The sequence below is a fragment of the Mesocricetus auratus genome, unplaced genomic scaffold, assembly GCF_017639785.1.
Source record: "Mesocricetus auratus isolate SY011 unplaced genomic scaffold, BCM_Maur_2.0 Super-Scaffold_100054, whole genome shotgun sequence".
NCBI classification, from domain to species: domain Eukaryota; kingdom Metazoa; phylum Chordata; class Mammalia; order Rodentia; family Cricetidae; genus Mesocricetus; species Mesocricetus auratus.
In genome coordinates this window covers 3,304,453-3,325,007 of record NW_024429231.1, presented here as the reverse complement: position 1 = coordinate 3,325,007, position 20,555 = coordinate 3,304,453, and the positions used below count along the sequence as shown (strand labels likewise).

The 20,555-nt window shown below is 53.0% G+C and overlaps 2 protein-coding genes across 4 annotated transcripts in view; both read right to left on the bottom strand.

Moving 5' to 3' along the window:
• Kcnc1 (potassium voltage-gated channel subfamily C member 1) overlaps nt 1-1,883 on the bottom strand; it is a 41,997-nt gene extending 40,114 nt beyond the window's left edge. The window contains exon 1 of one of the 3 annotated variants that reach the window (XM_040736067.1): nt 1,012-1,883. In XM_040736067.1, the coding sequence (XP_040592001.1) occupies nt 1,012-1,581 (570 nt within the window). In that variant the 5' untranslated portion in view covers nt 1,582-1,883. The remainder of the gene's footprint in view (nt 1-1,011) is intronic. The other 2 variants (XM_013124220.3, XM_005084675.4) reach the window with 2 other exon arrangements.
• Nucleotides 1,884-15,440: 13,557 nt separating this feature from the next.
• Myod1 (myogenic differentiation 1) lies at nt 15,441-19,025 on the bottom strand. The gene is made up of 3 exons (XM_005084676.4): nt 17,183-19,025; nt 16,661-16,739; nt 15,441-16,364 (listed from the first exon to the last, which is right to left on the bottom strand). The coding sequence occupies exons 1-3, from the start codon at nt 17,807-17,809 to the stop codon at nt 16,114-16,116; spliced, it is 957 nt and encodes a 318-aa protein (XP_005084733.1). The 5' UTR covers nt 17,810-19,025; the 3' UTR covers nt 15,441-16,113.
• Between the last annotated feature and the right edge of the window lie 1,530 nt (nt 19,026-20,555).

The following is a 20,555-nucleotide window of genomic DNA, read 5'->3' as shown; positions in this document are numbered from 1 at the left end:
CCAGAGAGCAGAGCTCTGAAAGACCCTGAGTTTGTCTTCCAGGGCAGGTGTCTGTCTCTCTGGGGTCTCTTTTTGGGAGATGGTCCACCAAATGGTCCCCGCACTCCACCATTCTCCTCATTTTACATAGGAAACTGATCCGCGGAGGCCATCTGAAGGGCCAAGGTCAGCAGCAGGGTGTCCTTTCTCTCTAGTAACAATTAGCTGTTTCCAAAGGGGCGTGGCTGATGAAGACACGCCCACTTCACACACTTCCTCTGGGTGCATTTCCCCTTAAGGTTTTCCTCTCTGTCAGCCTCTTCCCGGGGGGCCAGAGGAAGCAAGAGTTTAGGGCATTCTTGAATTCTTCCTCCAGGCTCTTCCCAGACCCAGGAGGGCAGGTGCCGCAGAGGTCACCATTCTCTGCACCCCACCCCCCAGCCCAGGCCCACACCAATCATCAAGCTATTAAATTAGCCACGAGCATCCTCAAGACCTCCTCCTCAGATGGCTTAAGGAAGGTCCTGGGGAGGGAGGGGCTGTCTGCCTTTAGCTAAACACCCTTTCTACTTCAGAGGCTCCCTGACTTAGGAAGAAGGAAGGCGCTCCCCACCTCCCCCAAACCAAAGGGCAGTTCTCACCATCACAGAGTACATCTGCCAAAGGCACCAATGGGAACCAACAGGAGTGTGGGGTGCCACGTACATTCAAACACACACAAATGCTCACTTGTTCCCACATACTCACCCATCCAAATACACACCCGTACACTCACATAAATAAGCACGCGCAGTCTACTCACACACACACACACACACACACCCATTCATATGCTCCCATACAACCAGCAATGCAGACTCACGTACACAAACCCAGCCACCATTGCAAAGTCTCCCTTTCTGTCTTACACACGTACACACCCCCTTCAGTTCAGAACTCTGGGCACTCACTGTCCATTGCACCCTGGCCGCGGGAAGCGGCAAAGGCTGCCTTTCCGGGTCAGGTCCTCCTGATGGATAAGCTGTCACTTACCCGCGCGTAGCGGGATGAGTAGGGGTCCTCGAACAGCGCCCAGATGCGCGGCTGCCAGCGGCGCCAGAAGCCGCCAGGCCGGCCATCTGGGGAGTCACTGAGCGCCAGTCTCTTGGTCATCTCCAGCTCGTCCTCACCGTCGCCAGAGTCGCCTGGGCCGTCGGCATCCGCGTCGTCGGCGCTGTTGTCCAGGGGCGCGCCGCCAAAGCTGTCCAGTGCCTCCTCGGCGTCGCGGTGCTGGCGGTAAGTCATCCAGCAGCAAGGCTCCACGTCCGTCTCGTCGATGCCCCAGAAGGCCAGTTCCTCCTCGTAGAGTGGCCCGCACACGTCGGCCGGGCAGTGCAGCTTGCCGGTGCGGTAGTAGTTCAGGATGTGAGCGAAGACGCCCGGGTGGCGGTCGAAAAAGAACTCGTCGGCGCGCGGGTCATAGTCGAAGTGGCTGTGGGCGTCCGGCTCTGCCAGCCAGGCAAGCCGCGTGCCGGGCAGCGTGCGCAGCGTCGAGCGGTACGTCTGGTGGCGCGTGCCGCCCACGTTGATCACGATGCGCTCGCTCTCGTCCCCTTGGCCCATCGCGGCGCCCCCTTAGGCATGGCGCGGCCCAGCGACACCCATGGGAGCTGCCGCCAGGGGGAGTTGGCGATGGGGAGGGGGGCGCGGGGCCTCTTCCCCCCTTCCCCCAGCCGTCGGGGGGCACAGAGGACCGCGGCTCTGGTCACCCACCCCAACGAGCGACCCAAGCTCCCTCAGGAGGAGCTGTCAGTCAGGTACGGGTCCAGGGATGTGTGCACGGGCTCCCAAGGGGTCTCTAAGGCACCAAATGTGAGAGGGAGCTGGCCAGGCTGCGGAGGAGGCAGAGGAGGAGAGGAAGGAGGGAACGGGGGAGGGAGGGAGGGAGTGGGGCGGTGCTCAGTGGCGAGCCCCGGGAGGAGGGGAGAAAGGGTGGGGGGGCCGGGCTCCCAGTAGCATCTCAGCGGGAAAATGGAGAAACCGACACAAAGCTTTTTAGGGGAAGGTCAGCTGCTCCGTTCCGGGGGCCGGACCAATAGAGCAGCCCCAGCAGAGGGGGGAGTCCGCGCTCGCCTCTGCGGTGGTCGCCGCAGCGCGCTCCCGGTGCGGTGGGCACGGATGCAGGCTGCTTTCTTCCCGGTGTGGCCGGTCCCCTTCGGCTCTCCTTGCCTGGCTGCCTATTCCCCTGGGTGGCGGGTGAAGCTGCCCGCCCGCCCTCCTCGTTCCTTCTCCCCGCCTCCCGGAGGAGATGGCGGGTCCCCTGGGCTGGGGCACCTAGGTGCTGCCCCGCGGGGCGGCCGCTGAGCGCAGCGCCTGGTGCGCTCAGGCTCGGTCAGGGGTTCCGCTGGGCTGCGCAGGGACTCGTGCTTCCGCGGCGGTGCTGAAGGGACAGCTCCCGGACGGCCACCGGCGGCTCTGGGCCGAGTGAAGGTTCTCTCCGCCCGGTTTGTTGGCGGCGCCGGCGGACACTGGCTCCGGTATCTCCGCGCCCCGCGCTCCGCTCCCTGATCCGGGAGGGCGGGTGGCGCTGGCAGCCGAGGCGAGGGGCGCTGCCGAGGTCGGGCCCGGGAGGCGGGGGTGGTAGGTCCGGGCGCGGCGCAGCGAGGCCAGGGAGGCGAGACGCGGAGCGGTCACCGCCGCCACCGCCGCCGCCGCCGCGCCGCTGCTGCCTCCGGGCTGCTGCTCCGCTGCCTGCTCGCTCGCTCGTTCGCGCGGTCCGCATCCAGCCCGCGGCTCTCCGGACACGGGCACACGGCGCGCGCAGCCGCACTCGCCCCCGGAGGGAGGCGCCGCGCTGGGTCCTAAAAAGCCCTGGTTCTGCGCCCCCCCCCCTAGGCCCGCACCGAACCCGGTCTCCCTCAACCCGGGCACTGGGGGCGCCCGCCCTTCCTTGTCTCTTGCTCAGTGGGGACCCGCCGACGCTCCGCCCTCGGGGAGCTCCACCAGTTGGGCGGAGGCTCCCTGCGACGTCTGGGCCCGCGCCCCTGTGTCACACCGAGGTGAGAAGGGCGTCGGCCAGTTCCTCCACTTCTAACCAAGAAGCCATCCGATCCTCTGAGAAGGCAAGCTATTCCTTGACCAGGGCTAGTACTGACCTCTCAAGGAATCCCTTAGTACCGACCCTCCCCAGGGAACCTGAAGGCCCCAGGATCCTTCCAGAGGTATCCTCTTACACGGACTACCCCCTGCCCCAACTCTCCATTAATGATTAATCTTGAGCACCTCTTAATCCCTTGGACCCTTTCAGGCCCTGCACCCTTCCTAACTCCAGGGTGACCTAGTCACAAGAATAACACACAGATCTCAGTTGCCTCGTAACTTGAATTACCTTATGAAAAGAGGTGTAAAGACCGCTTGGCTCCTTGAATACTGACAGTCCCCACCCCACCCCCCCCCATAGCTTCGGCTGCCCTGCGTGGTGAGCCAGTGTGTCTAGGGGCTGTGGTTCCTACAGATTCGAAGTTGATGCTGGGGACAGAGATTGTATTTCTGACCTCAAAGTCTTCCTGGCCCGGTTTATTTAATCAGCAAGCATTGTCATTCATTCCTCACTTCTCCAGATTCTGTACCAGCCACAAAGTCGCAAGGGACAAATCAGACCTCGCTCCTGACCTCCAAGGGCTCCCAGTTTTTTGAGAGAAGTGGGTGGGCATGTGGGGCTGAGAGGGAGTGGAAAGTCAGGCCCAGCTTCAGATGCTGCTGAGCGGTGAGATATGCTCATTGATTGCCTTCCATCACAATCAGACACAGGCTCTCCTGGCGAGGGGGGATTTAATTAAGAAGCAAGAGGCTCTTATTTACTTGCTGGCACTTGCTCACTGTACAGACAGCTGTCTGTCTGTACTGACCACAGAAGCTGTTGTGAGCCTGGGGACAAAGCTGTGCTGCAGACATCTCTCCTCACCTGATCATGGGAATCCCAGCCTTAACACAAGGTCCGAGTGCCCCAGTGTGGAAAGATAGATAGGGTGGGAGGCAGAGGCAGGGTTATCAGAAGGGGACAGAGACTGAGGGACCAAGAGGAGAGGAGTCTGAGGAGACGTCCCTCCAGAGGCTATGGCAGTGGCGGTGTTCCTCCAGCCGTTTCCCTTTCGGCCTCGGGGTGCATCAGGATAAAGAGTGGTTTTCAGTGTGTCCCATCCCCTGACCACAAGGAGGTCCAGAGTGGTGCACTCTGGCCTGGTTGGGACTCAGATCCCCAGGACACAGGCTCCCAGGATGCTCTGCACAACCCTAGGACTGGTAGCTAGACAAAGACACAGAGACCCCAGGAAAGAGAGAGAGAGAGAGAGAGAGAGAGAGAGAGAGAGAGAGAGAGAGAGAGAGAGAGAGGTGGATATGAGGGCACACACAGACCCTGCTATGGTCAGGATGAACACCAAGAAAGAGGTCTCCCTAGACTTTCCCTTCCTCCCAGATAGAAATCCAGGGCATGCCCCTCAGGAAACCCGAGGAGCCAGCCCCCCTTCTTCCGTGTCTGCAAAGCCCATAGGATCAGAGCTTGGCTCTCCAAATGTCTCTAGCTCATCCCACTTCCATCAAAGGACGGTCAGCCCCTCCAGGACTCACCTTCGCTTCCCTCCTCATAGCCCGGAACACAGAAGCCGCTCACTGAAGTCTAGGTGATTCAGGAAAGGCTAGGGATGGGCTTGGAACCCCAGAGCTCCAGCTTCAGACACCCTAACTGAGGCTGAGTCCTGAGTGGGAACTCGCCAAGGTCTCTGAGGGTCAGATACTGAGCTCCAGTCAGGCCTCGCTCCATGCTGAGTACTGATGGGAGCCACAGTGGGAGCTGGGTGGGGAGAAGCAGGCAGAGAAGGAACCAGGTCTGAGGGACAGAGGAAAATACTCCTGGTAAGGGAAAGTTGGATGGTGATGACTCTTAATCTTGGAGAAAGTTCCAGGAAAACAGGGTTGTGCCAGGGCTGGAGGGAGAAGGCTTGGGAAAGGGATTCCAGCACACTCCAAGAGGTAAGCAGAGTGAGTTCAAATGGGGAACCCTTCCTGAAGTGCCCCCACTGTAAGATTCTCACTTTGATCCTTGCTGATACCCCCTGGTCCTAGGCTTCAAGGAGTGCTCCCACTTCTGTATCCTCAGAAGGATGTAAAGGCCTCTTCCCCCTTCACACCAAGAGACGACTGACATTCACAGAAAGTCCAGAAAAAACAAGATGAAAACCTCAGGAAAAAAAATAAAACAAGGAACATGGAAATAAAGTTTCACAGGGGGAGGAATCGTTGACCAAGCCCAGCTTCTTCCCAGAAATATCAAAACCTTGCCCATTCCCACCTTTCGGCTGTCCACAGCAGAGCTGCCTGCCCCTTTCACAAGGGAAGACTTACAGTCCTGTACAAAAATGTCTTTAGTAACTGTGTCTGGCTGGGGACGGTCTGTCCCGTCCCGGCGTTCTGGGCAGGAACTAGTGGCCCACCTTTGACTAACTGTGGCCCCAGGCAAGCCTCTCAGTTTCCCCTTGCTTCAGGGACTTACAACTACAAGGGATTAGTACTCCTCCCTGTATGCTTAACTCCTGTGCTCTGGGCTTTTCCTGTTCAGGCTGGGATAGAGGAAGACCCCTGTGGGAATAGCTGAACTCAAAGGATGAACTGTTCTGGATGGGGAGTAAGAAAAAAAATATGAGGGGTACCTGAAGCCAAATTGTACCTATGTTGTCACACCTGGCACTTGCAAGCCTCAGGGGTAGTCCTGCTGTGCTCCGGAACTGGCCCAAGTCCAGCCCCTCAGGCCTTTGTCCAGCTTGGCAAGGGGTTTGTGCAGCTTTCCCAGGTCAGGAGCCTCCATGCTCCTGGTGGGTTAGGCTGCCATCTCGTGGCTGGGCCTGGAATCTACCCCTACTGGCTGTGCTGACTCTCTTCTGCCTGCCCTGCTGGAATGGGCCAAGGGGCTGATAGGCATCCTCTTTCCAAGTCAGACCTCCTCCCTCTACTGCTCAAGGGAGAGCAAACCAAGAGGCACACTAGCGGGCAATTGTTGACCTTGGCCACCTGTCTGTTGCTTGGTTGGTGACCCTGGTGCAGCTGAGGCAGAGGCTCTGGAGAAGCCCAGGAAAAGGCTAAGGTGAAGAACACTCAGGGCGCTCGTGTACGTGTGTGCGTGTGTGTGTGTGTGTGTGTGTGTGCGTGTGTGTGTGTGTGTGTGTGTGTGTGTGTGTGTGTGTGTGTGTGTTTAGACCAGGGCCTCTCAACCTCTGCACTGAAGACACTGCACCCTGCACCAGAGAACCTATGCTCTGCTCTATAGGGAAATTAACAAGTTCTTTCTATCCACTAGATGGCCTTAGAAACTACTTTCCCAGCTATGGGTTTCAAAAACATCTAGCATGAATGTCCATCAATCCCTTGGCTTCTTGGGACCATACTGGATGAAGAATTATCTTGGGCTACACATTAAATCAGAGGGTGTACAATTAAAGTCTGTGGGTCCCAGGAACATACTTTTTTTTTTTGGCTTTATGAGACAGGGTTTCTCTGTATTATGTTGGAGGCTGTCGGTCCAGCCTAGCCTCGAACTCACAGAGATCCGCCTGCCTCTGCCTCCCAAGTGCTGGGATTAAAGGTGTGCGCTACCACCGCCCGGCTTTTTTTTTTTTAAACTTTGTGTGACATGCAGTTGAGCTACCAAAATATCTAAATCAAATCCCATAATATTTTTAAGTAAATTTGTAACTTTCATGTTGGGTCTCATTCACAGCTGTCCTGTGACCGTGAGTCACAGGGTTGAACACCCCTGGTCTACAGTCTCCACAAACTGTCCCTAGGGGTCTAAAAATTTGTAGGTCTACAAATTTCTAGATAAGTTTGGTTGTAAACACTGTTTCTGCTTCTCACTAGCTGCATAAGCCAGTCCGCTCTCGTCTCCGGGCTTCTGCTTCCTGGTCTATGTGAGAGGTCTGCGGCTGTTGTGTGGCTTTTAATGGGTTAATGGCCTGCACTTCTCCCTGCTTCCCTCTTCTCTCAGGATTAACCCCATCCCATGTCTCTTCCCCAGATCCCTGCCCATGCACAGCCACAGAGTATCAGTGTGGTCAGGAGACGTGACACAGCCCTGCTTTGGGCTTGGCCTCTGGAAGGACAAGGAGCTCACCACCACCACATTTCCCACCGGCTCTAAGAATGGGACAGGGAGCTGGGCTGATGAAGGCAGCTTGCTGGAACCCTGCCTGGGGGCAGCAAGGAAATGAAGAGAGGACAGACATGCAGACACATGTACAGGAAATCTGGGGAGATGCACTTGGACAGAGGGTACCTACTACCACTGGCAGCCCAGAACCTCAGCCTATTTATCAGGTACAGCACAAGGGGTGGGGAGCTAGCTGGTCCTTTTAGAAGGTCTCTCTGGGCGAGCTGTCTCAGGCTGTAAACATCCAGGAGGAAGAAACTGCACCGCTAACTTTTGCACACACTGGTCTCTCACTCGCACTCTGACTCTGGAAGAAAGTGTTGCCGTCACTCTTGAGCCTGACTCTTATAGGAACATGGCTTTGCCAGCTTCCCGTGGGTCTGAGGCCTTGGTTTCTGTCATGGTTGCCCCCATGTCAGCGACAGACGTCACACAGGACCTCCTCCGCTCCCTGCAAAGGCACACGAGGGTGGAGAGCAGCGGGCAGTGGGGACAGTGACTGTGGGCACTGTTAATGCACACTCCCAGCAGCACCCGGCAGGGGCCCCTCATTTTTCTTTGCAGAAGTAGCTGGAGGTCTCCATTCCTCCAGAGCTTCCCTCACTCTGCAGTGCATCTGAGGTCATCCGTGGGGTGCCTTGCGGAGCACTAGTGGGTACCGGTGTCTCAGCCTGAAGGTGGGCAGGCTAGCGGTTGTGAAGGGATGGGTCCTGGAGAGGCTGGATGGGCTTGAAGCCAAGGCATTTTGAAGGTTGCACTCTTAAAAATGGCAAAAAATAATAGAAAATTGGAGATTAAAGGAAATATTTATTTACATAGAAAATAAATCAGGATGACATTTAAATTTTTGAAAGCTGACAGATGTTAAATCATGGATATGTTAAACATACACAGCATTTACAAATCCAGAGCAGAGCTTTGTTTTTTAAAAAATTCTCTCTCTCTCTCTCTCTCTCTCTCTCTCTCTCTCTCTCTCTCTCTCTCTCTCTCTTTCACACACACACACACAGACACACACAGACACACACACACACACACACACACACACACACACACACACACAGAGTGGGAAGCAATCATGGCATGTGCATGAGGCCAGAGGACAACTTGTATGATGTATGATGTGGCTCCTGGGGTTAAACTCAAAGTCCTCAGGCTTGGTAGCAAGTGGTCTTAACCTGCTGAGCCACCCTGATTGTTCTAAAGACTGATGGTTCTAAAGACCCTATAATCACTAATCGTCTAGCAATACTTCAGCCAGTTCTATTTACTCAGAAACATTCAAATTCAGACCAATAAAAGGTAGTCACCTTTATTGGCAATTGCAGGATGATACTGTTTGTACAAAAGGATAGATACACAGATCAATGAGTGGAACTGGGAATCCAGAAGTACACCCACAGAGTTGTGGGTATGCGTGTCAGGACAGCTTAGCAGAGAGATAGTCTTCTCAAGAAATGATGCTGGAGCAACTGGAAATCTACGTGCAGCAAAGCAAATTAGCATCCCTGTCCCACACAGTTCATATAAAAGCAAAAATTAACTAAGAAGGGATTGGATTCCAAAACCAAGGAAATGCTTTCTTAATATGACATAAAAACAGAAGCAAAGGTTGAGTTTCATTGAAAAAAATGTGCTTCAAAGGACACTAGCAAGAAAGTGGAGAGACTTGTGGAGCCAACAAGGATCCAGTATCTAAAATTTAGAAAGAGCTTTTGTAACTCGATAAAAAGACAGCACAATTTAGAACTGGTAAATTAATTGCATAACCATACTGGAAAGAGGATATGGACAGCCAGTATCATTAACACCTTTAGTGAAGACCACACTTAGTACCACTCTGTATCCTCTAGGACAGTCCCATCAAAAAGGACAATAATGTATTGTTAAGGATGTGGAAAAATTGGATTTTAGGTGTTGTGTTCATTATTTTTCATGTTTATCAAAATACCTGATGAAAGTAACTTAACAGTTTGTTTGGGCTCACGGTTGCATGCCCGGAGCACGAGGAGGTCATCATATTTCCTCTGCATCCAGGGTGGGGGAGGCAGAAACAGAGAGCCTTCACACGTTTTCTGCTCGACCTGGGACCCCTGGCATTGGGATAGTGCCACCACATTCAAGGTGGTCTTCCAACTTCAGCTGAACCTTCCTGGAAACACTAAAACAGACACACCCAGGGGGTTTTCTTTATGTGGCTCGAAATCCCTGAAGCTGGTAAAATTAGCCAGGAGAGAACTGGGACTATATATTTATATGCAAAACTTTGTGATGTCCACAGTAGTGCACATCAGCTAGGGAATGAAAGTAGTCCAGTGTCCATCAATCAATGAGTAGATAAAATGTGATATTCCCATGTGACAGAATTCTACTTATAGCTGGTAGCCATGTCCTACAGCATGTATGATGTGGGCAAACCTTAGAAGCCTGCTGCATGAGAGAAGCCACACAAAAGGGAAGGCCACACATTGTGTGATTCCACGCGTATGAAATGTCCCCAAATGCTGGCGGTGGTGGCACATTCCTTTATTCCCAGCACTTGGGAGGCAGATGCAGGCAGACCTCTTTGAGTTCAAGGCCAGCCTGCTCTACAGAGCAAGTTCCAGAACAGCTAGGCTGTTACACAAAAAACCCTGTATCGAAAAACAAAACAACAAAAACAATCAAACAGGGAAATCTACTGTTTAGTGTTGTCCAGGACTGGGGGGGGAGAGGACAATGGTGAGAGACAGTTTATGGTCACATGATTCTTTGGAGAATACAGTGCTTTGGAATTAGATAGTGGTAATGGCTGTGGCACACGCCACTGAAATATGAACTTTATTTTTTATTAATTTATTCAATAGTTTTATTTGAGACAGTCTCATACTGTAGCCCAGGCTGGCTTCAGTCTTGTGGCAATCCTCCTGCCTCACTCTCTTGAGAACAAGTATACATCACCACACCTAGAAGAAATCAAAGAAGTGGATTTTATTTCATATGAATTTTATCTTAAAAATTTTTAAGGTTTATTTATTTTTGGATGTATATGAGCATTTCCATGTATGTATGTATGTATGTATGTATGTATGTATGTATGTATATGTATACCATATATATGCAGTGCCTGTAGAGGCCAGAATAGGGTGTTAGCTCTCCTGGAGTTAAAGATGTTTCTCAGCCGTAAGATGGGTGCTGGGAGCCTGATAAATCTCCTGCAAGAGCGGCCAGTGTTCTCAACTGCTGAGCCATCGCTCCAGCCTCATGAGTTATATCTTAATAAAACGGGGAGACAATAAAGAAAGTTGCATGGTAGCTTGTTGTTTATCTGTAAAAGTTCGAGTTTGTTGTATTTGTCTTTCTCTTTCTGAAACGCTTCAGTTGAATTTCAGGACATGGACATACCTTTCTCAAAATATTCATTAAATATATTTATGTGTGTGCATGTATGTGCATATGCCTGTGTGTGTGTGTGTGTGTGCATGTATGCCATGACACACATGTGAACGTTAGAGGACAGCGTGTGGGAGTCTATTCTCTTCTACCGTGTGGGTTCTAGGGATGAAACTGAGGTGGTCAGACCACTGAGCCATCTTACAGGTTCCAATGTAAAATCATTAACTCTCTCACAAAGAGAAGTCTCAAGTCCAAATGTGAGTTCAGTAAGGTGCCTGAGGAAGATGCTGGGCACAGACTTCTGGCTCCATATGCATGCACACCCCCACACTTTATGTTTTTGTGTTGGGGCTTTCTCCCTAATCCCGGGTTTGCTAATCAGTGAAGGGACCAGTAAGTCCAGGGACCTTCCTGTCTCTGGCCCCACAGAGCCCGGGTTAGGAGGCACATCTCTGTGAATGCCGGGGATGGAACTCAGGTCCTCAGGAGAGAAGGCAAGCACCCTGCTGACGGAGCCATCCTCCCAGCCTTGGGATGTAAACCTCTAAGGTAGTAATGACTTGTATGCAGGCTGTTCAAATGTGAGAGACAAAAACTAAATAGCCAAGGGTCACTACCCATCATCCTCTCCTGTTCCTCTCCCGTCCCCTTTGTTCTCTTCCTTCTAGACTTGCTGCCTACTCTTTCACTCTCCAAGAGATGCTACTGACAACGTTTTCCTTCCATTGTGTTCCGTGCCGAGAGCACAGTGATCGTTCAACCTAGTTGACCTTGCTTTGCACCACTGATAACTTTGGGATGTTCCTGTCAAGCCCGCAGCTATATTGAAAGCATCAAGTACACTTTCAGGACTGGTATCACATCTGGAGAAGTCTCAAGTTTCTTTCCTCCATGAGCTGTGGGGATTCAAAGAATTTTGAATTTCTCATGGGGCAATAATTTTAAATAGTGCCTGACTGATAATCCTCATAAACACTTTGTTGATGTTGTTGAGGTCTTGCTATAGTGGCATCTTAGTTGTCTTGTTGATGTAAGTAGTTTATGTCAGTCCAGCAAAAACTATTCTCCTCATACGTTCATATAATTTGCCTTTCTTCCTTAACTGGGTTAACAATCAGCTCAAGATTACACAGCTCCACTGAAGACATTTTTTTTCCTTTTCTGCACCCCCACTTCTTTCTTTCCATGCTGGGCATCGAGCTCAGGGCGGCGTACACACGAGGGCTTCACGCCGAGGTACCCAGCCCTGTGTCTTTCTTCTGTTCTCACTGCTGTGACCAGATTCCTAACCAGAGGCGCCTTGAGGAGGGCTTGCTGGTTTACAGCCTGAGGGGACACTGTAGGGCAGAGAAGGCATGGCAAGCAGGGACAGGAGGCAGCTGGTCACACTGCATCCGCGTCCGTAGGGAAGCAGGAGGTGAACAGGAAGTGAGGTCAACCAAAGAAGCGACAGGTCCACGCCACCCCTCCACCTCTGCCGCCAGAGACCCACTTCCTCCAGCCAGGCTCCGCCTTCTAGAGGTTTCACAACCAGTGTTCAGGAGCATAAGCCTATAGGGAACATTTCACATTCAAACTACAATGCTCCAAACATATATTTTAGATACAGTCGTCTTCACAATGTCAGAGTAATTTCAATTTATTTCACCATTCAATGCTATTGCTTCTGTTTTATATTCCATTTATTTAAAGCATATTCCACCCAGCCCAGATGAGATTTATTTATTTAGGTAGTACTTTAATATGCCCATAAATGTCACTAAACATAGGAGTAAGCCAGAGCAGAAAGATGAAATGATCGTAACAGATTACTTAATGCAATTTATTCTGAAAATTAAGAAACAGCCTAGACCATTTAGGCTTCTTCCCAATGTGCTGGAAAAGGCTCATGCGTGAGAGGGGACCTGAAGCCTTAATCTCTCTTAACTCATCTTTCTTGATGTCATGGTACGTTAGCTGGATGCACATTTTAAGTGTGTGTATGCTGCTGGGGTAGTTTGAAAGTCCAGAGAGGCCATTTATTTGAAAACTTGGTCCCCAGTTGGTGCAACTATGTAGGAAGGATTAGGCAGTGTGGCCTTATTGATGGAGATGTGTTGCTGGGGCGAGCTTTAAGGCTTTCCCCCCTTCCCCCTCCCCTCTCTCCCTCCCCCGCCCTCCCTCCTTCCCTCCCCCTCTCTTGTGGATAAGGTTTTAAGTTCTCAGCTCCTGCTCCCACGCCACACCTGCCAGCCTGCCACACTGATTGTCATGGACTCTAATCCTCTGGAACGGTGAGCCTCCAATACACTCTTCCTTCTGTAAGATGCCCTAGTGAGATGTCTCTTCACAGCAATAGTGAAGTGACTAAGACAGCTATCATGTGAACACACACATGTGGGTGTATGCATACACACTGGACAGCATGGCTGTGAGGATTCTTTAGATGCAGCCATCTGCAAATGGCCCCAGAAGCAAGGGGTGTTTCACCTGCACCGGAAATAGGGTCGTCAGTAGGTGCTTCTGAGGTGACTGAGGCAAGGGACAGACAACAAGGGACCCAATTTCCAGTTGTGAACCAGCATCCAGCCTCTCAGCTCTCTTCTGGCTTCCTCTGCAGGTCATAGCGCAGGACAGGAAGAGCACCATGGTGTACACACTTGCGCACGCACGTGCGCTTGCGCGCACATACACACACACACACAATAAACAAATGTTTGAAAGAAAATTGAACCTTTTTCTGGGGGTGGAACGTCACTGTGCATCTCCCCACAAGGCACCCCCGCTTCTGTAAGTAAATACATTCCTTTATCTGCCACACTGGAGGAGATGGAATCTTCCTTTGGGCTGTTGGCTCCTTCTCTATATGAGGTGACATTTCTTCACATCTCCTCAGGAAAGTCACACAACGTCTTCCCATCTCATTGTGTTCCCTCCTGTCTGTTTTTACCAGTCCAAGCAGACCTTTCTAAAGTGCAGATTTATGTCTGCTCTTCCCGTATTGATCCCCCTGGGGCTCCCCGTCACCCTCGGGATGCTCTCAGCAGAGCCCCATATAGCCCTGCCTCCTCCTCTGTCTCCCCAGCCTGTGCCCAGGAGCAGCTGTGGCTCCATGAGCCTGCCCCCTCTCTCCCGCTTTGTTCTTGCTGTGTCCTCAGCTTTGAGCACTCTCCTGTCCTTTCAGGACTCTTACCAGAGCCTGTCTGCTGTGTCAGTCTGCTCCCTCCCTTGTGGGCTGCCCCCCCTCACCCACAGCCTGTCTTCTATGGATCACGGTGTGACCAGCTGTGGAAAGATCCAACCCCAAATGTCTGCGTGCCTTCCAAAGGCAGGGAGTGTGTCCAGTACTCTCTTCCCATTCAGCATAGTACTTGGCATCTGTGCAATGGACAAAATGGTGACGTCCCTAGGAGGATTGGGGGAGTTAGCATAAGGAACCCTATGGAGACCTGAGGGGGAAGAGTGAGCATCACCGCAACAGAAAAACTTTGGTTCCTCCAGGGTGGTGTTGGGGGAGCAGAGCCCACTCTCAGGAGGAGTGGCCCCTCCAGGACGTATCTTTTCTGTGTCGTGAACCTGGCCTATGGGAATTTAGGAAAAGGACCTGTAGGACAGAATGCAGGAGGTACTGAGGCCCTGGGGACAAGGTGAGTGAGGGAGAGCTTGTGCTCCAGGGGAGGATAGAGGTCCCCGTGGGGAGGGGGATCACAAATTTGCTGTTGTGTGTGTGTTACCTACTATTGTTTCTCCTGCTACATGGGAACGGCGCCTTGTCCAGGAAGCCCTCCTTGAACTCTGGTTGCACCAATGGCTTCCCCTCTGCCCAGACTACACCGCCCGATGAAAGCAAACAGCAATAGAGAAAACGCTGGCCCCAAGTGCCCCTCTCCTCACAGGGTCCGAGCCTCTGCCTTCTTATGAGACAAGGCAAGATGCTCTGAGTGTCGGCTGCCGCCTGTGCTGTCTCCTCATGGTCGCATCATCATTAAGAGCCTGCATGTCCCGCATGGCATACAGAGCATCTCCAGGGCCCCTTAGCCTGCATGTCCCGCATGGCATACAGAGCATCTCCAGGGCCCCTTAGCTCTCTCTTCTTGCACCGGAGCGTCCCACCCCCTCCACACTTGGGGGGCGATGAGTGGTTCCAGGACCACAAGCTCCCACAAAGCATCCTAGACACTCTGTGAAGGAGAACGTTTACCAACCTGGCAACACTTCAGGAGATTTTAGAAAACAACAATAACTGGACGTGAGCAGAGTCACGCTAGATTTTAAATCAATCAATCAATCAATCAATCAATCAGCTAATTAATCTATTGGCAGGGTTATGTGTATCCTGGGCTGGCCTGGAACTTGCTGTGTGGCTGAGGATGACATTGAACTTCTGATGTTTCTGTGCCACATCTGGGGTGTTGAAATTATAGCTGCTCACTCCAAGTCAGGTCCTAGGGATTGAACCCAGAGTTTTATGCATGCTAGGCAAGTGCTCTACTGACTGAGCTGACTCCTCCGAGTAAATTTCTAATTTTTGTTTTAAAGAGGTTGTTTGTTTTGAGGCAGGGTCTCCACTTTATAGCCAGGCCTGCACCCATCCCCCTGCCTCAGCCTCCCCAGTGCTGAGATTACAGAGACGAGTCACCATATCTGGCTTTTTTATATTTAAGCTAACATTATGTGCACCGTTTCACTAAAACCACTGATTTCCTTGGATGAGGCAGACAAGGCATGGGGAAGGTCCCTACAGCTTAGAACCTAGCCCTCCTTCATTATCTGACATCATCCCCACCATCTAGCCTCCTTGCTACCCTTATATTGCCTACAGGGGTCGCTGTGAGATAGCTTGCCCAGAATGTGGAGTGTTTCCCGCCCCCCCCTTCCCCAACCGGATCCCTTTTGGTTTGCCTAGGAAAAGTCAGAGTCACTGATATATAAATTAGCTTCTTTATTTCCAACACCTGAGCGAGTGAGCCCTGAGGCTCGCCCACCAGAGGAATAAACATACAAAATTCTTGTTTCACAACACAGCATGCCGCAGAGATAAATACAGCCCAGGGGGCTCTGACTCTGGCCAAGCAACTCTTATTTACACAAATAGATTACAAAAGTCTTATATAAAAAAAATAAGTGGTCCTGAACCGCGCATGGGACGGGGGAAGGTGGGGTATGGTTACACCTGTTACCGCAACAGAGCGGCCTCCGCAGGCTGTGGGAAAGAGCACGTGTTGGGGGCCTCTGGAAAATGGGGATCCTGTCTCCACAAACAACAGGGATGTGGAGGACAGGGCCTAGGTGTATGGGACTCACCCCTGCGCCAGGAGCTTTGAGGAAAAGGAAGGAAGCCTGGCCGTTAGGGGCAGCAAGTGGCTGTCTTCTGTGAGTCGCATGAAAAAGCAAAATAAACAAAACAATGACAACAAACGGACTGCGTCTTTTCCTTGGGGACCGATGTGGGGACAGATTTCTGCTCCCCCCCTTTCCAGCCTTTGGATGTGTGGCTTTGAAAGGACAGTTGGGAGGAGTGTCATTTAAGCTTCATCTTTTGGGTGTGCAGGACTCCCGGGAGTGTAGGCGGTACTCCCTCTCCCGCGGCAGCAGACCTCTCAAAGCACCTGATAGATTGGATTGGGGTTCATGCCTACAGGGCACTGCGGGGTGGCGTCAGGAGACGGGGTTTGGGCCCCCTGTTCTGTGTCGCTTGGGGATGTCCCCTCTGGAGGTCCTGGAGGAGATTCTGGAGATGAGTCTGCCAGCAGCAGCGCAGGTGCGGCAGGGCTGTCCGTGGAGATGCGCTCCACGATGCTGGATAGGCAGTCGAGGCTCGACACCGCTGCACTCTTCCCTGGCCTGGACTCTGCAAGAGGAGGGGAAGGTTAGTAACCCAAGCTTGAGTCTCTTCAAGTCTCTTACACGCCCCCCCCGCCCCCATCAGAACACAGAACTTTGGAGCAGAAGAGAAACTGAGGACTTGCCAGACTGTAAGGAGAAGAGGAAAGTGCACGCTGTTTAACCCCTCGCCAGTCCCTGATACAGGTGTGTATGGGATGGAGGCAGGGAGGGGGTACTAAGCCTGGGGAGCAAGGACAGCTTCAAGGGGGACACGGAAGGCCATTGAAGGCCTGCTAACTGGGAACAGCTGGGAATACGCACCGCTGGAGGCCTCGCTGTAGTAGGTGGCATCATAGCCATTCTGCCGCCGGGGGCCGCTCGGGGGGCCGCTGTAATCCATCTGCGAATAGCAAGAACAACCTAGTCAGACCCTCGGAGCGGGGCGTCTCAAGCACTATTCCTTGTCACCGCCCCTCCCTCGCTCCCCTAGTCCCAGCTGGGGGCGTTTCAGGACTTGGGTCCGCCATAGTTAGGAGGTAGAAGCCAGCATACTTTGAAATCTGTCACATATAGGGCCAAACTGAAACTGGATGGTGATCCAGGAACAAAAAAGTCTGCATTTGGGTAATGAGGATTTGAGAAGGAAATGTATGGCCTGGGGTCTGCGCAGCAGTGTTTTGATGACACCCCCACTGGGCAAATCGCAGATGCCCAGGGTCTCCAGAGACCCCAGTGACACCGGGGTCTAAAGGACTTTCCCGACCCTAAGAGACCCAAATGCATTGCAGATTCCCCAGGTGCCGCTTGAGCTTGGCCTCCTTCTGAGTCCCGGTCTGGCCTTACCATGCCGTCTGAGCAGTTGGAGCGTGGGCTGGAAGCGTCCGAGTCGCCGCTGTAGTGCTCGCTGCCTCGGCCTGGGGGCAGCGGGCCGGGCGAGTAGAAAGCAGCGGCGCCAGGGGGTGCTGCGTCCTGGTCGCGCAGCAGAGCCTGCAGGCCTTCAATGTAGCGGATGGCATTGCGAAGGATCTCCACTTTGGGCAGCCGTTGGTTCGGGTTGCTGGACGTGCAGCGTTTGAGCGTCTCGAAGGCCTCGTTCACTTTGCTCAGGCGGCGCCGCTCGCGCATAGTGGCAGCCTTGCGGCGATCAGCGTTGGTGGTCTTGCGCTTGCATGCCTTGCAGGCCCACAGCAAGCAGCGGCCAGCCTGGTGGTGGCCGCTGGGCGCGCGCACATGCTCATCCTCGCGAGCACCTGAGCCTGGGTGCACCGTGGTAGAGAAGTGTGTGTGCTCCTCCGGTTTCAGGAGGGTTCCCACGTGCACCAGGCGCGGGTCCAGGTCCTCGAAAAAGCGCAGGTCCGGTGAGTCGAAACACGGGTCATCATAGAAGTCATCGGCTGTGGCAAAGGAGCAGAGAGAGCCGTCGGGACCTGTCAAGTCTACGTCCCGGAGTGGCGGCGACAGTAACTCCATATCCCAGCTCCTGGGCTTCTCGGTCCTGTCTCTCGCTCAACTCAAGCCTCAAGAGTCACTTTCTGCCACTCCTGAATTCCGACAGTACGATGGCAAAGTGCTGAGGCTTGGACTGCACACCGACTGTCCTCTGCCTCCCCTCCCTGTTCTGTCGGAGTTGTGGCGAAGAAAGCGATCGTCCTGGGACTTTCTCGCCCCTAGCTTCGCGCCAGGCGTCCTGGACTATTTATCCAGGGTAGCCTAAAAAGCCCGGGAGCTGGAAAGGGAGACTGGGGGCGGGGGCGCCCCAAACCAATAGGAGTGCAGCAGGGCGGAGCTTGGGGTCCCCAGGGTAGCCACCGGGGCCAGGGAGTGCCCCCTCCCGTGGCTCTGCGCTGGGGCAGGGAGGGGGGCAGACACTGGCCGCCCGCGTTTGCACTTGGCTATCCGATGCAGCCTCTCCAGTGCCTACTCCAACCTCCGGGAAGCTGGCCACAGCGCTCACTTCAGAGCTGACCTTGGACCTCACTGTCTTTTGATTTGTGGGGAAACCCGGCACAGAATAGGAGTTAGAAATCAGATTGCGGGGAATTTGTAGAGAGTCACAAGGCAACAGGGCAAAGAAACCTCCAGAGAAGAAGCCGCGAAATGGTGACACACCCTTAGAAGCTGAGCCAAAGACTACGTGCTCAAGAGACAGTGAGACTTGGAAGGTCTAAGTGGACAAATGACTTGGTGGCAGTGATATTTGGCTCATTCCGGATCTGGGAACGCCCCAGAGAGCCTCTGGTCTTGCCCATCTTCCGCAGGAAGCTTAGGAACCCAGCGCAGTCTATGCGGTGGTTGGGAGATCATCATTAAAACTTCAAGCCATTCTACTCAAACCCAGGGAGGACAGAGGGAAGAAGGAAGGGAGAGAGGCTCCATTTAACTTACCCAGCTGGATTCCTGCTGTGTCTAGAGAGCCACACGGGTCTGGGTTGATCTGCTTCTACACCTAAGACGAACACCAATTTGCTGCAAGTTTGTGTCCTCTTGTTTTGAGCCCCAGGAAGTGCCTTTCTTAAGTGTCATGGTGGCGGCGACCTGGCCTGAGGACCTCACCAACAGTGCAGTCTGCATAACTTTGTGGAGGTGACCTCTTCCCAAGTCTGCTTCCACTTCATATCCAGGGATAGCGACAGTGTCCAGCAGCAACTGTGGTCGTGGTTGAGAATCCAAAGGGAGGAGAGTGTGGTAATGGCAGGGGAGGTGCGTGGCTGTGCCAGCAAGAGAGCTTGCTTCTGTCTCCAGCACCTGCTTGCATTGCATAACAGCAGGCTTCTCAGACTTTGCTGGGGGCACTGAGCCCCAGCAGGGGGCCTTGGAGTCTCCAGGCTATGTTCCCCGGGAGACTTAGATGTGTCTCTTCCCAGCAGGGTCACTGGGGAGCATAGGAGCAGAAGGAGGCAGCCACCTCACTGGAGTTCTGTCTCCCACTCCCGGGATGCTCATGCCTTTTGGGGCTCTGGCTAGAAGTTTTCCTTGACGGGTAGTACTGCCTTGTCTTCTCTCCTGGCTGCCAGAGATCTAAGCAAGGTGTCTTTCCCACTAACTTCTGGAAGCTTTCTTAGCTGGCTCTTCTAAAACCGGGAAGCCCCCTCTAGCCCCCGGACACAGGAGTCTCTTTTGGAGTGCAACTGTTTTCGCTTCTCTGGCAGTGCTGAAGGTTCCCTTGGGGAAGTGCCCACCCTCTTTACTCCACAGCTTCGCCTTTGTTTAGTCTTTCAGTGTTCATTGGGACTTAGCTACCACACGCCAGGTACTGGTTCAGGTATTGGGGGCACAGCAGTGACAAAACCAAGGCCCTATTCACAGAGTTTTTACCTTACAGGAGGGGATGGCAGACGAGCACTCAAGAAACTGTGTGCTCTCAGGGGTCTACAAATTCTAAAAAAACGATGATGACGATGATGATGATGAAGCATGAAATAGCCTTCATTCCAGCAGCAGGGAGGGCCTCTCTGTGGTGGTTGACTTGTATAGTGGCCTGGATGAAGGGAGACAGAAGCCATCCCCAGCAGGTATTTAGAGAGGAGAGAAGAACATGTGCCAAGGTCCTGGGACAGGACTGTGATTCCTGTGACTGACAGCACACGTCTTAGCTTGGGTCCCCAACTTGACTGAGAGCCATTTGAAGTGGGTGCTTTTTTATTTTGGTCCCCATTACAGGCCTCCTCCTCCTCTCCCTCCTCTAAGCCTGAGCCCCAGAGTCTTATTCTTGCTGCCTTCACCCTTAATCCTCCTCTCTGGACCTGCCCCAGTTCAGACTTTTTACCAGGAGCAGAAGAAAGGCAACCGCTTCGGAGGGTACGGAAACAGTCCAAAGGGGTGATCACAGCCACCCAAATGGCTGCTTAGCTTTGGGAGGGGAAGCAAATCTGGTGAAAAGTAGTTGAATTCCAGATGTACTCTCAAGAGGGAGCTTGGTGTGGTGGCTCAAAAGTTAACATCACCCCACTACTACAGGCTCAGTAGACTTCCTAGGGGAGGCCTTACCTTCTCTGAGGAACAGATGGGAGGGGTTGGGGGAGCATAAGGAGAGGAGGGAGAGGGAACTGGGATTAGAATGTAAAATATAAATTAATAAAAAACAGCACCCCCTGCTCTCTCGGAAGACCTGGGATTGATTCTCAGAACCCATGTGGTTGTTCACAACTGCCCGTGTCTCCAGTTCTAGGGGCCCTGATGCCCTCTTTGCGGCTCATAGACACACACACAGGCAAAG

Excerpts from the sequence above, each read along its gene's own strand:
- Myod1 (XM_005084676.4), bottom strand. The coding sequence starts at position 17,809 with ATGGAGTTACTGTCGCCGCCACTCCGGGACGTAGACTTGACAGGTCCC. Across the intron at positions 16,740-17,182 it reads CCAACTGCTCAGACGGCATG|ATGGATTACAGCGGCCCCCC; the intron begins GTAAGGCCAGAC and ends TGCTATTCGCAG. Across the intron at positions 16,365-16,660 it reads CTACAGCGAGGCCTCCAGCG|AGTCCAGGCCAGGGAAGAGT; the intron begins GTGCGTATTCCC and ends CTCCTCTTGCAG.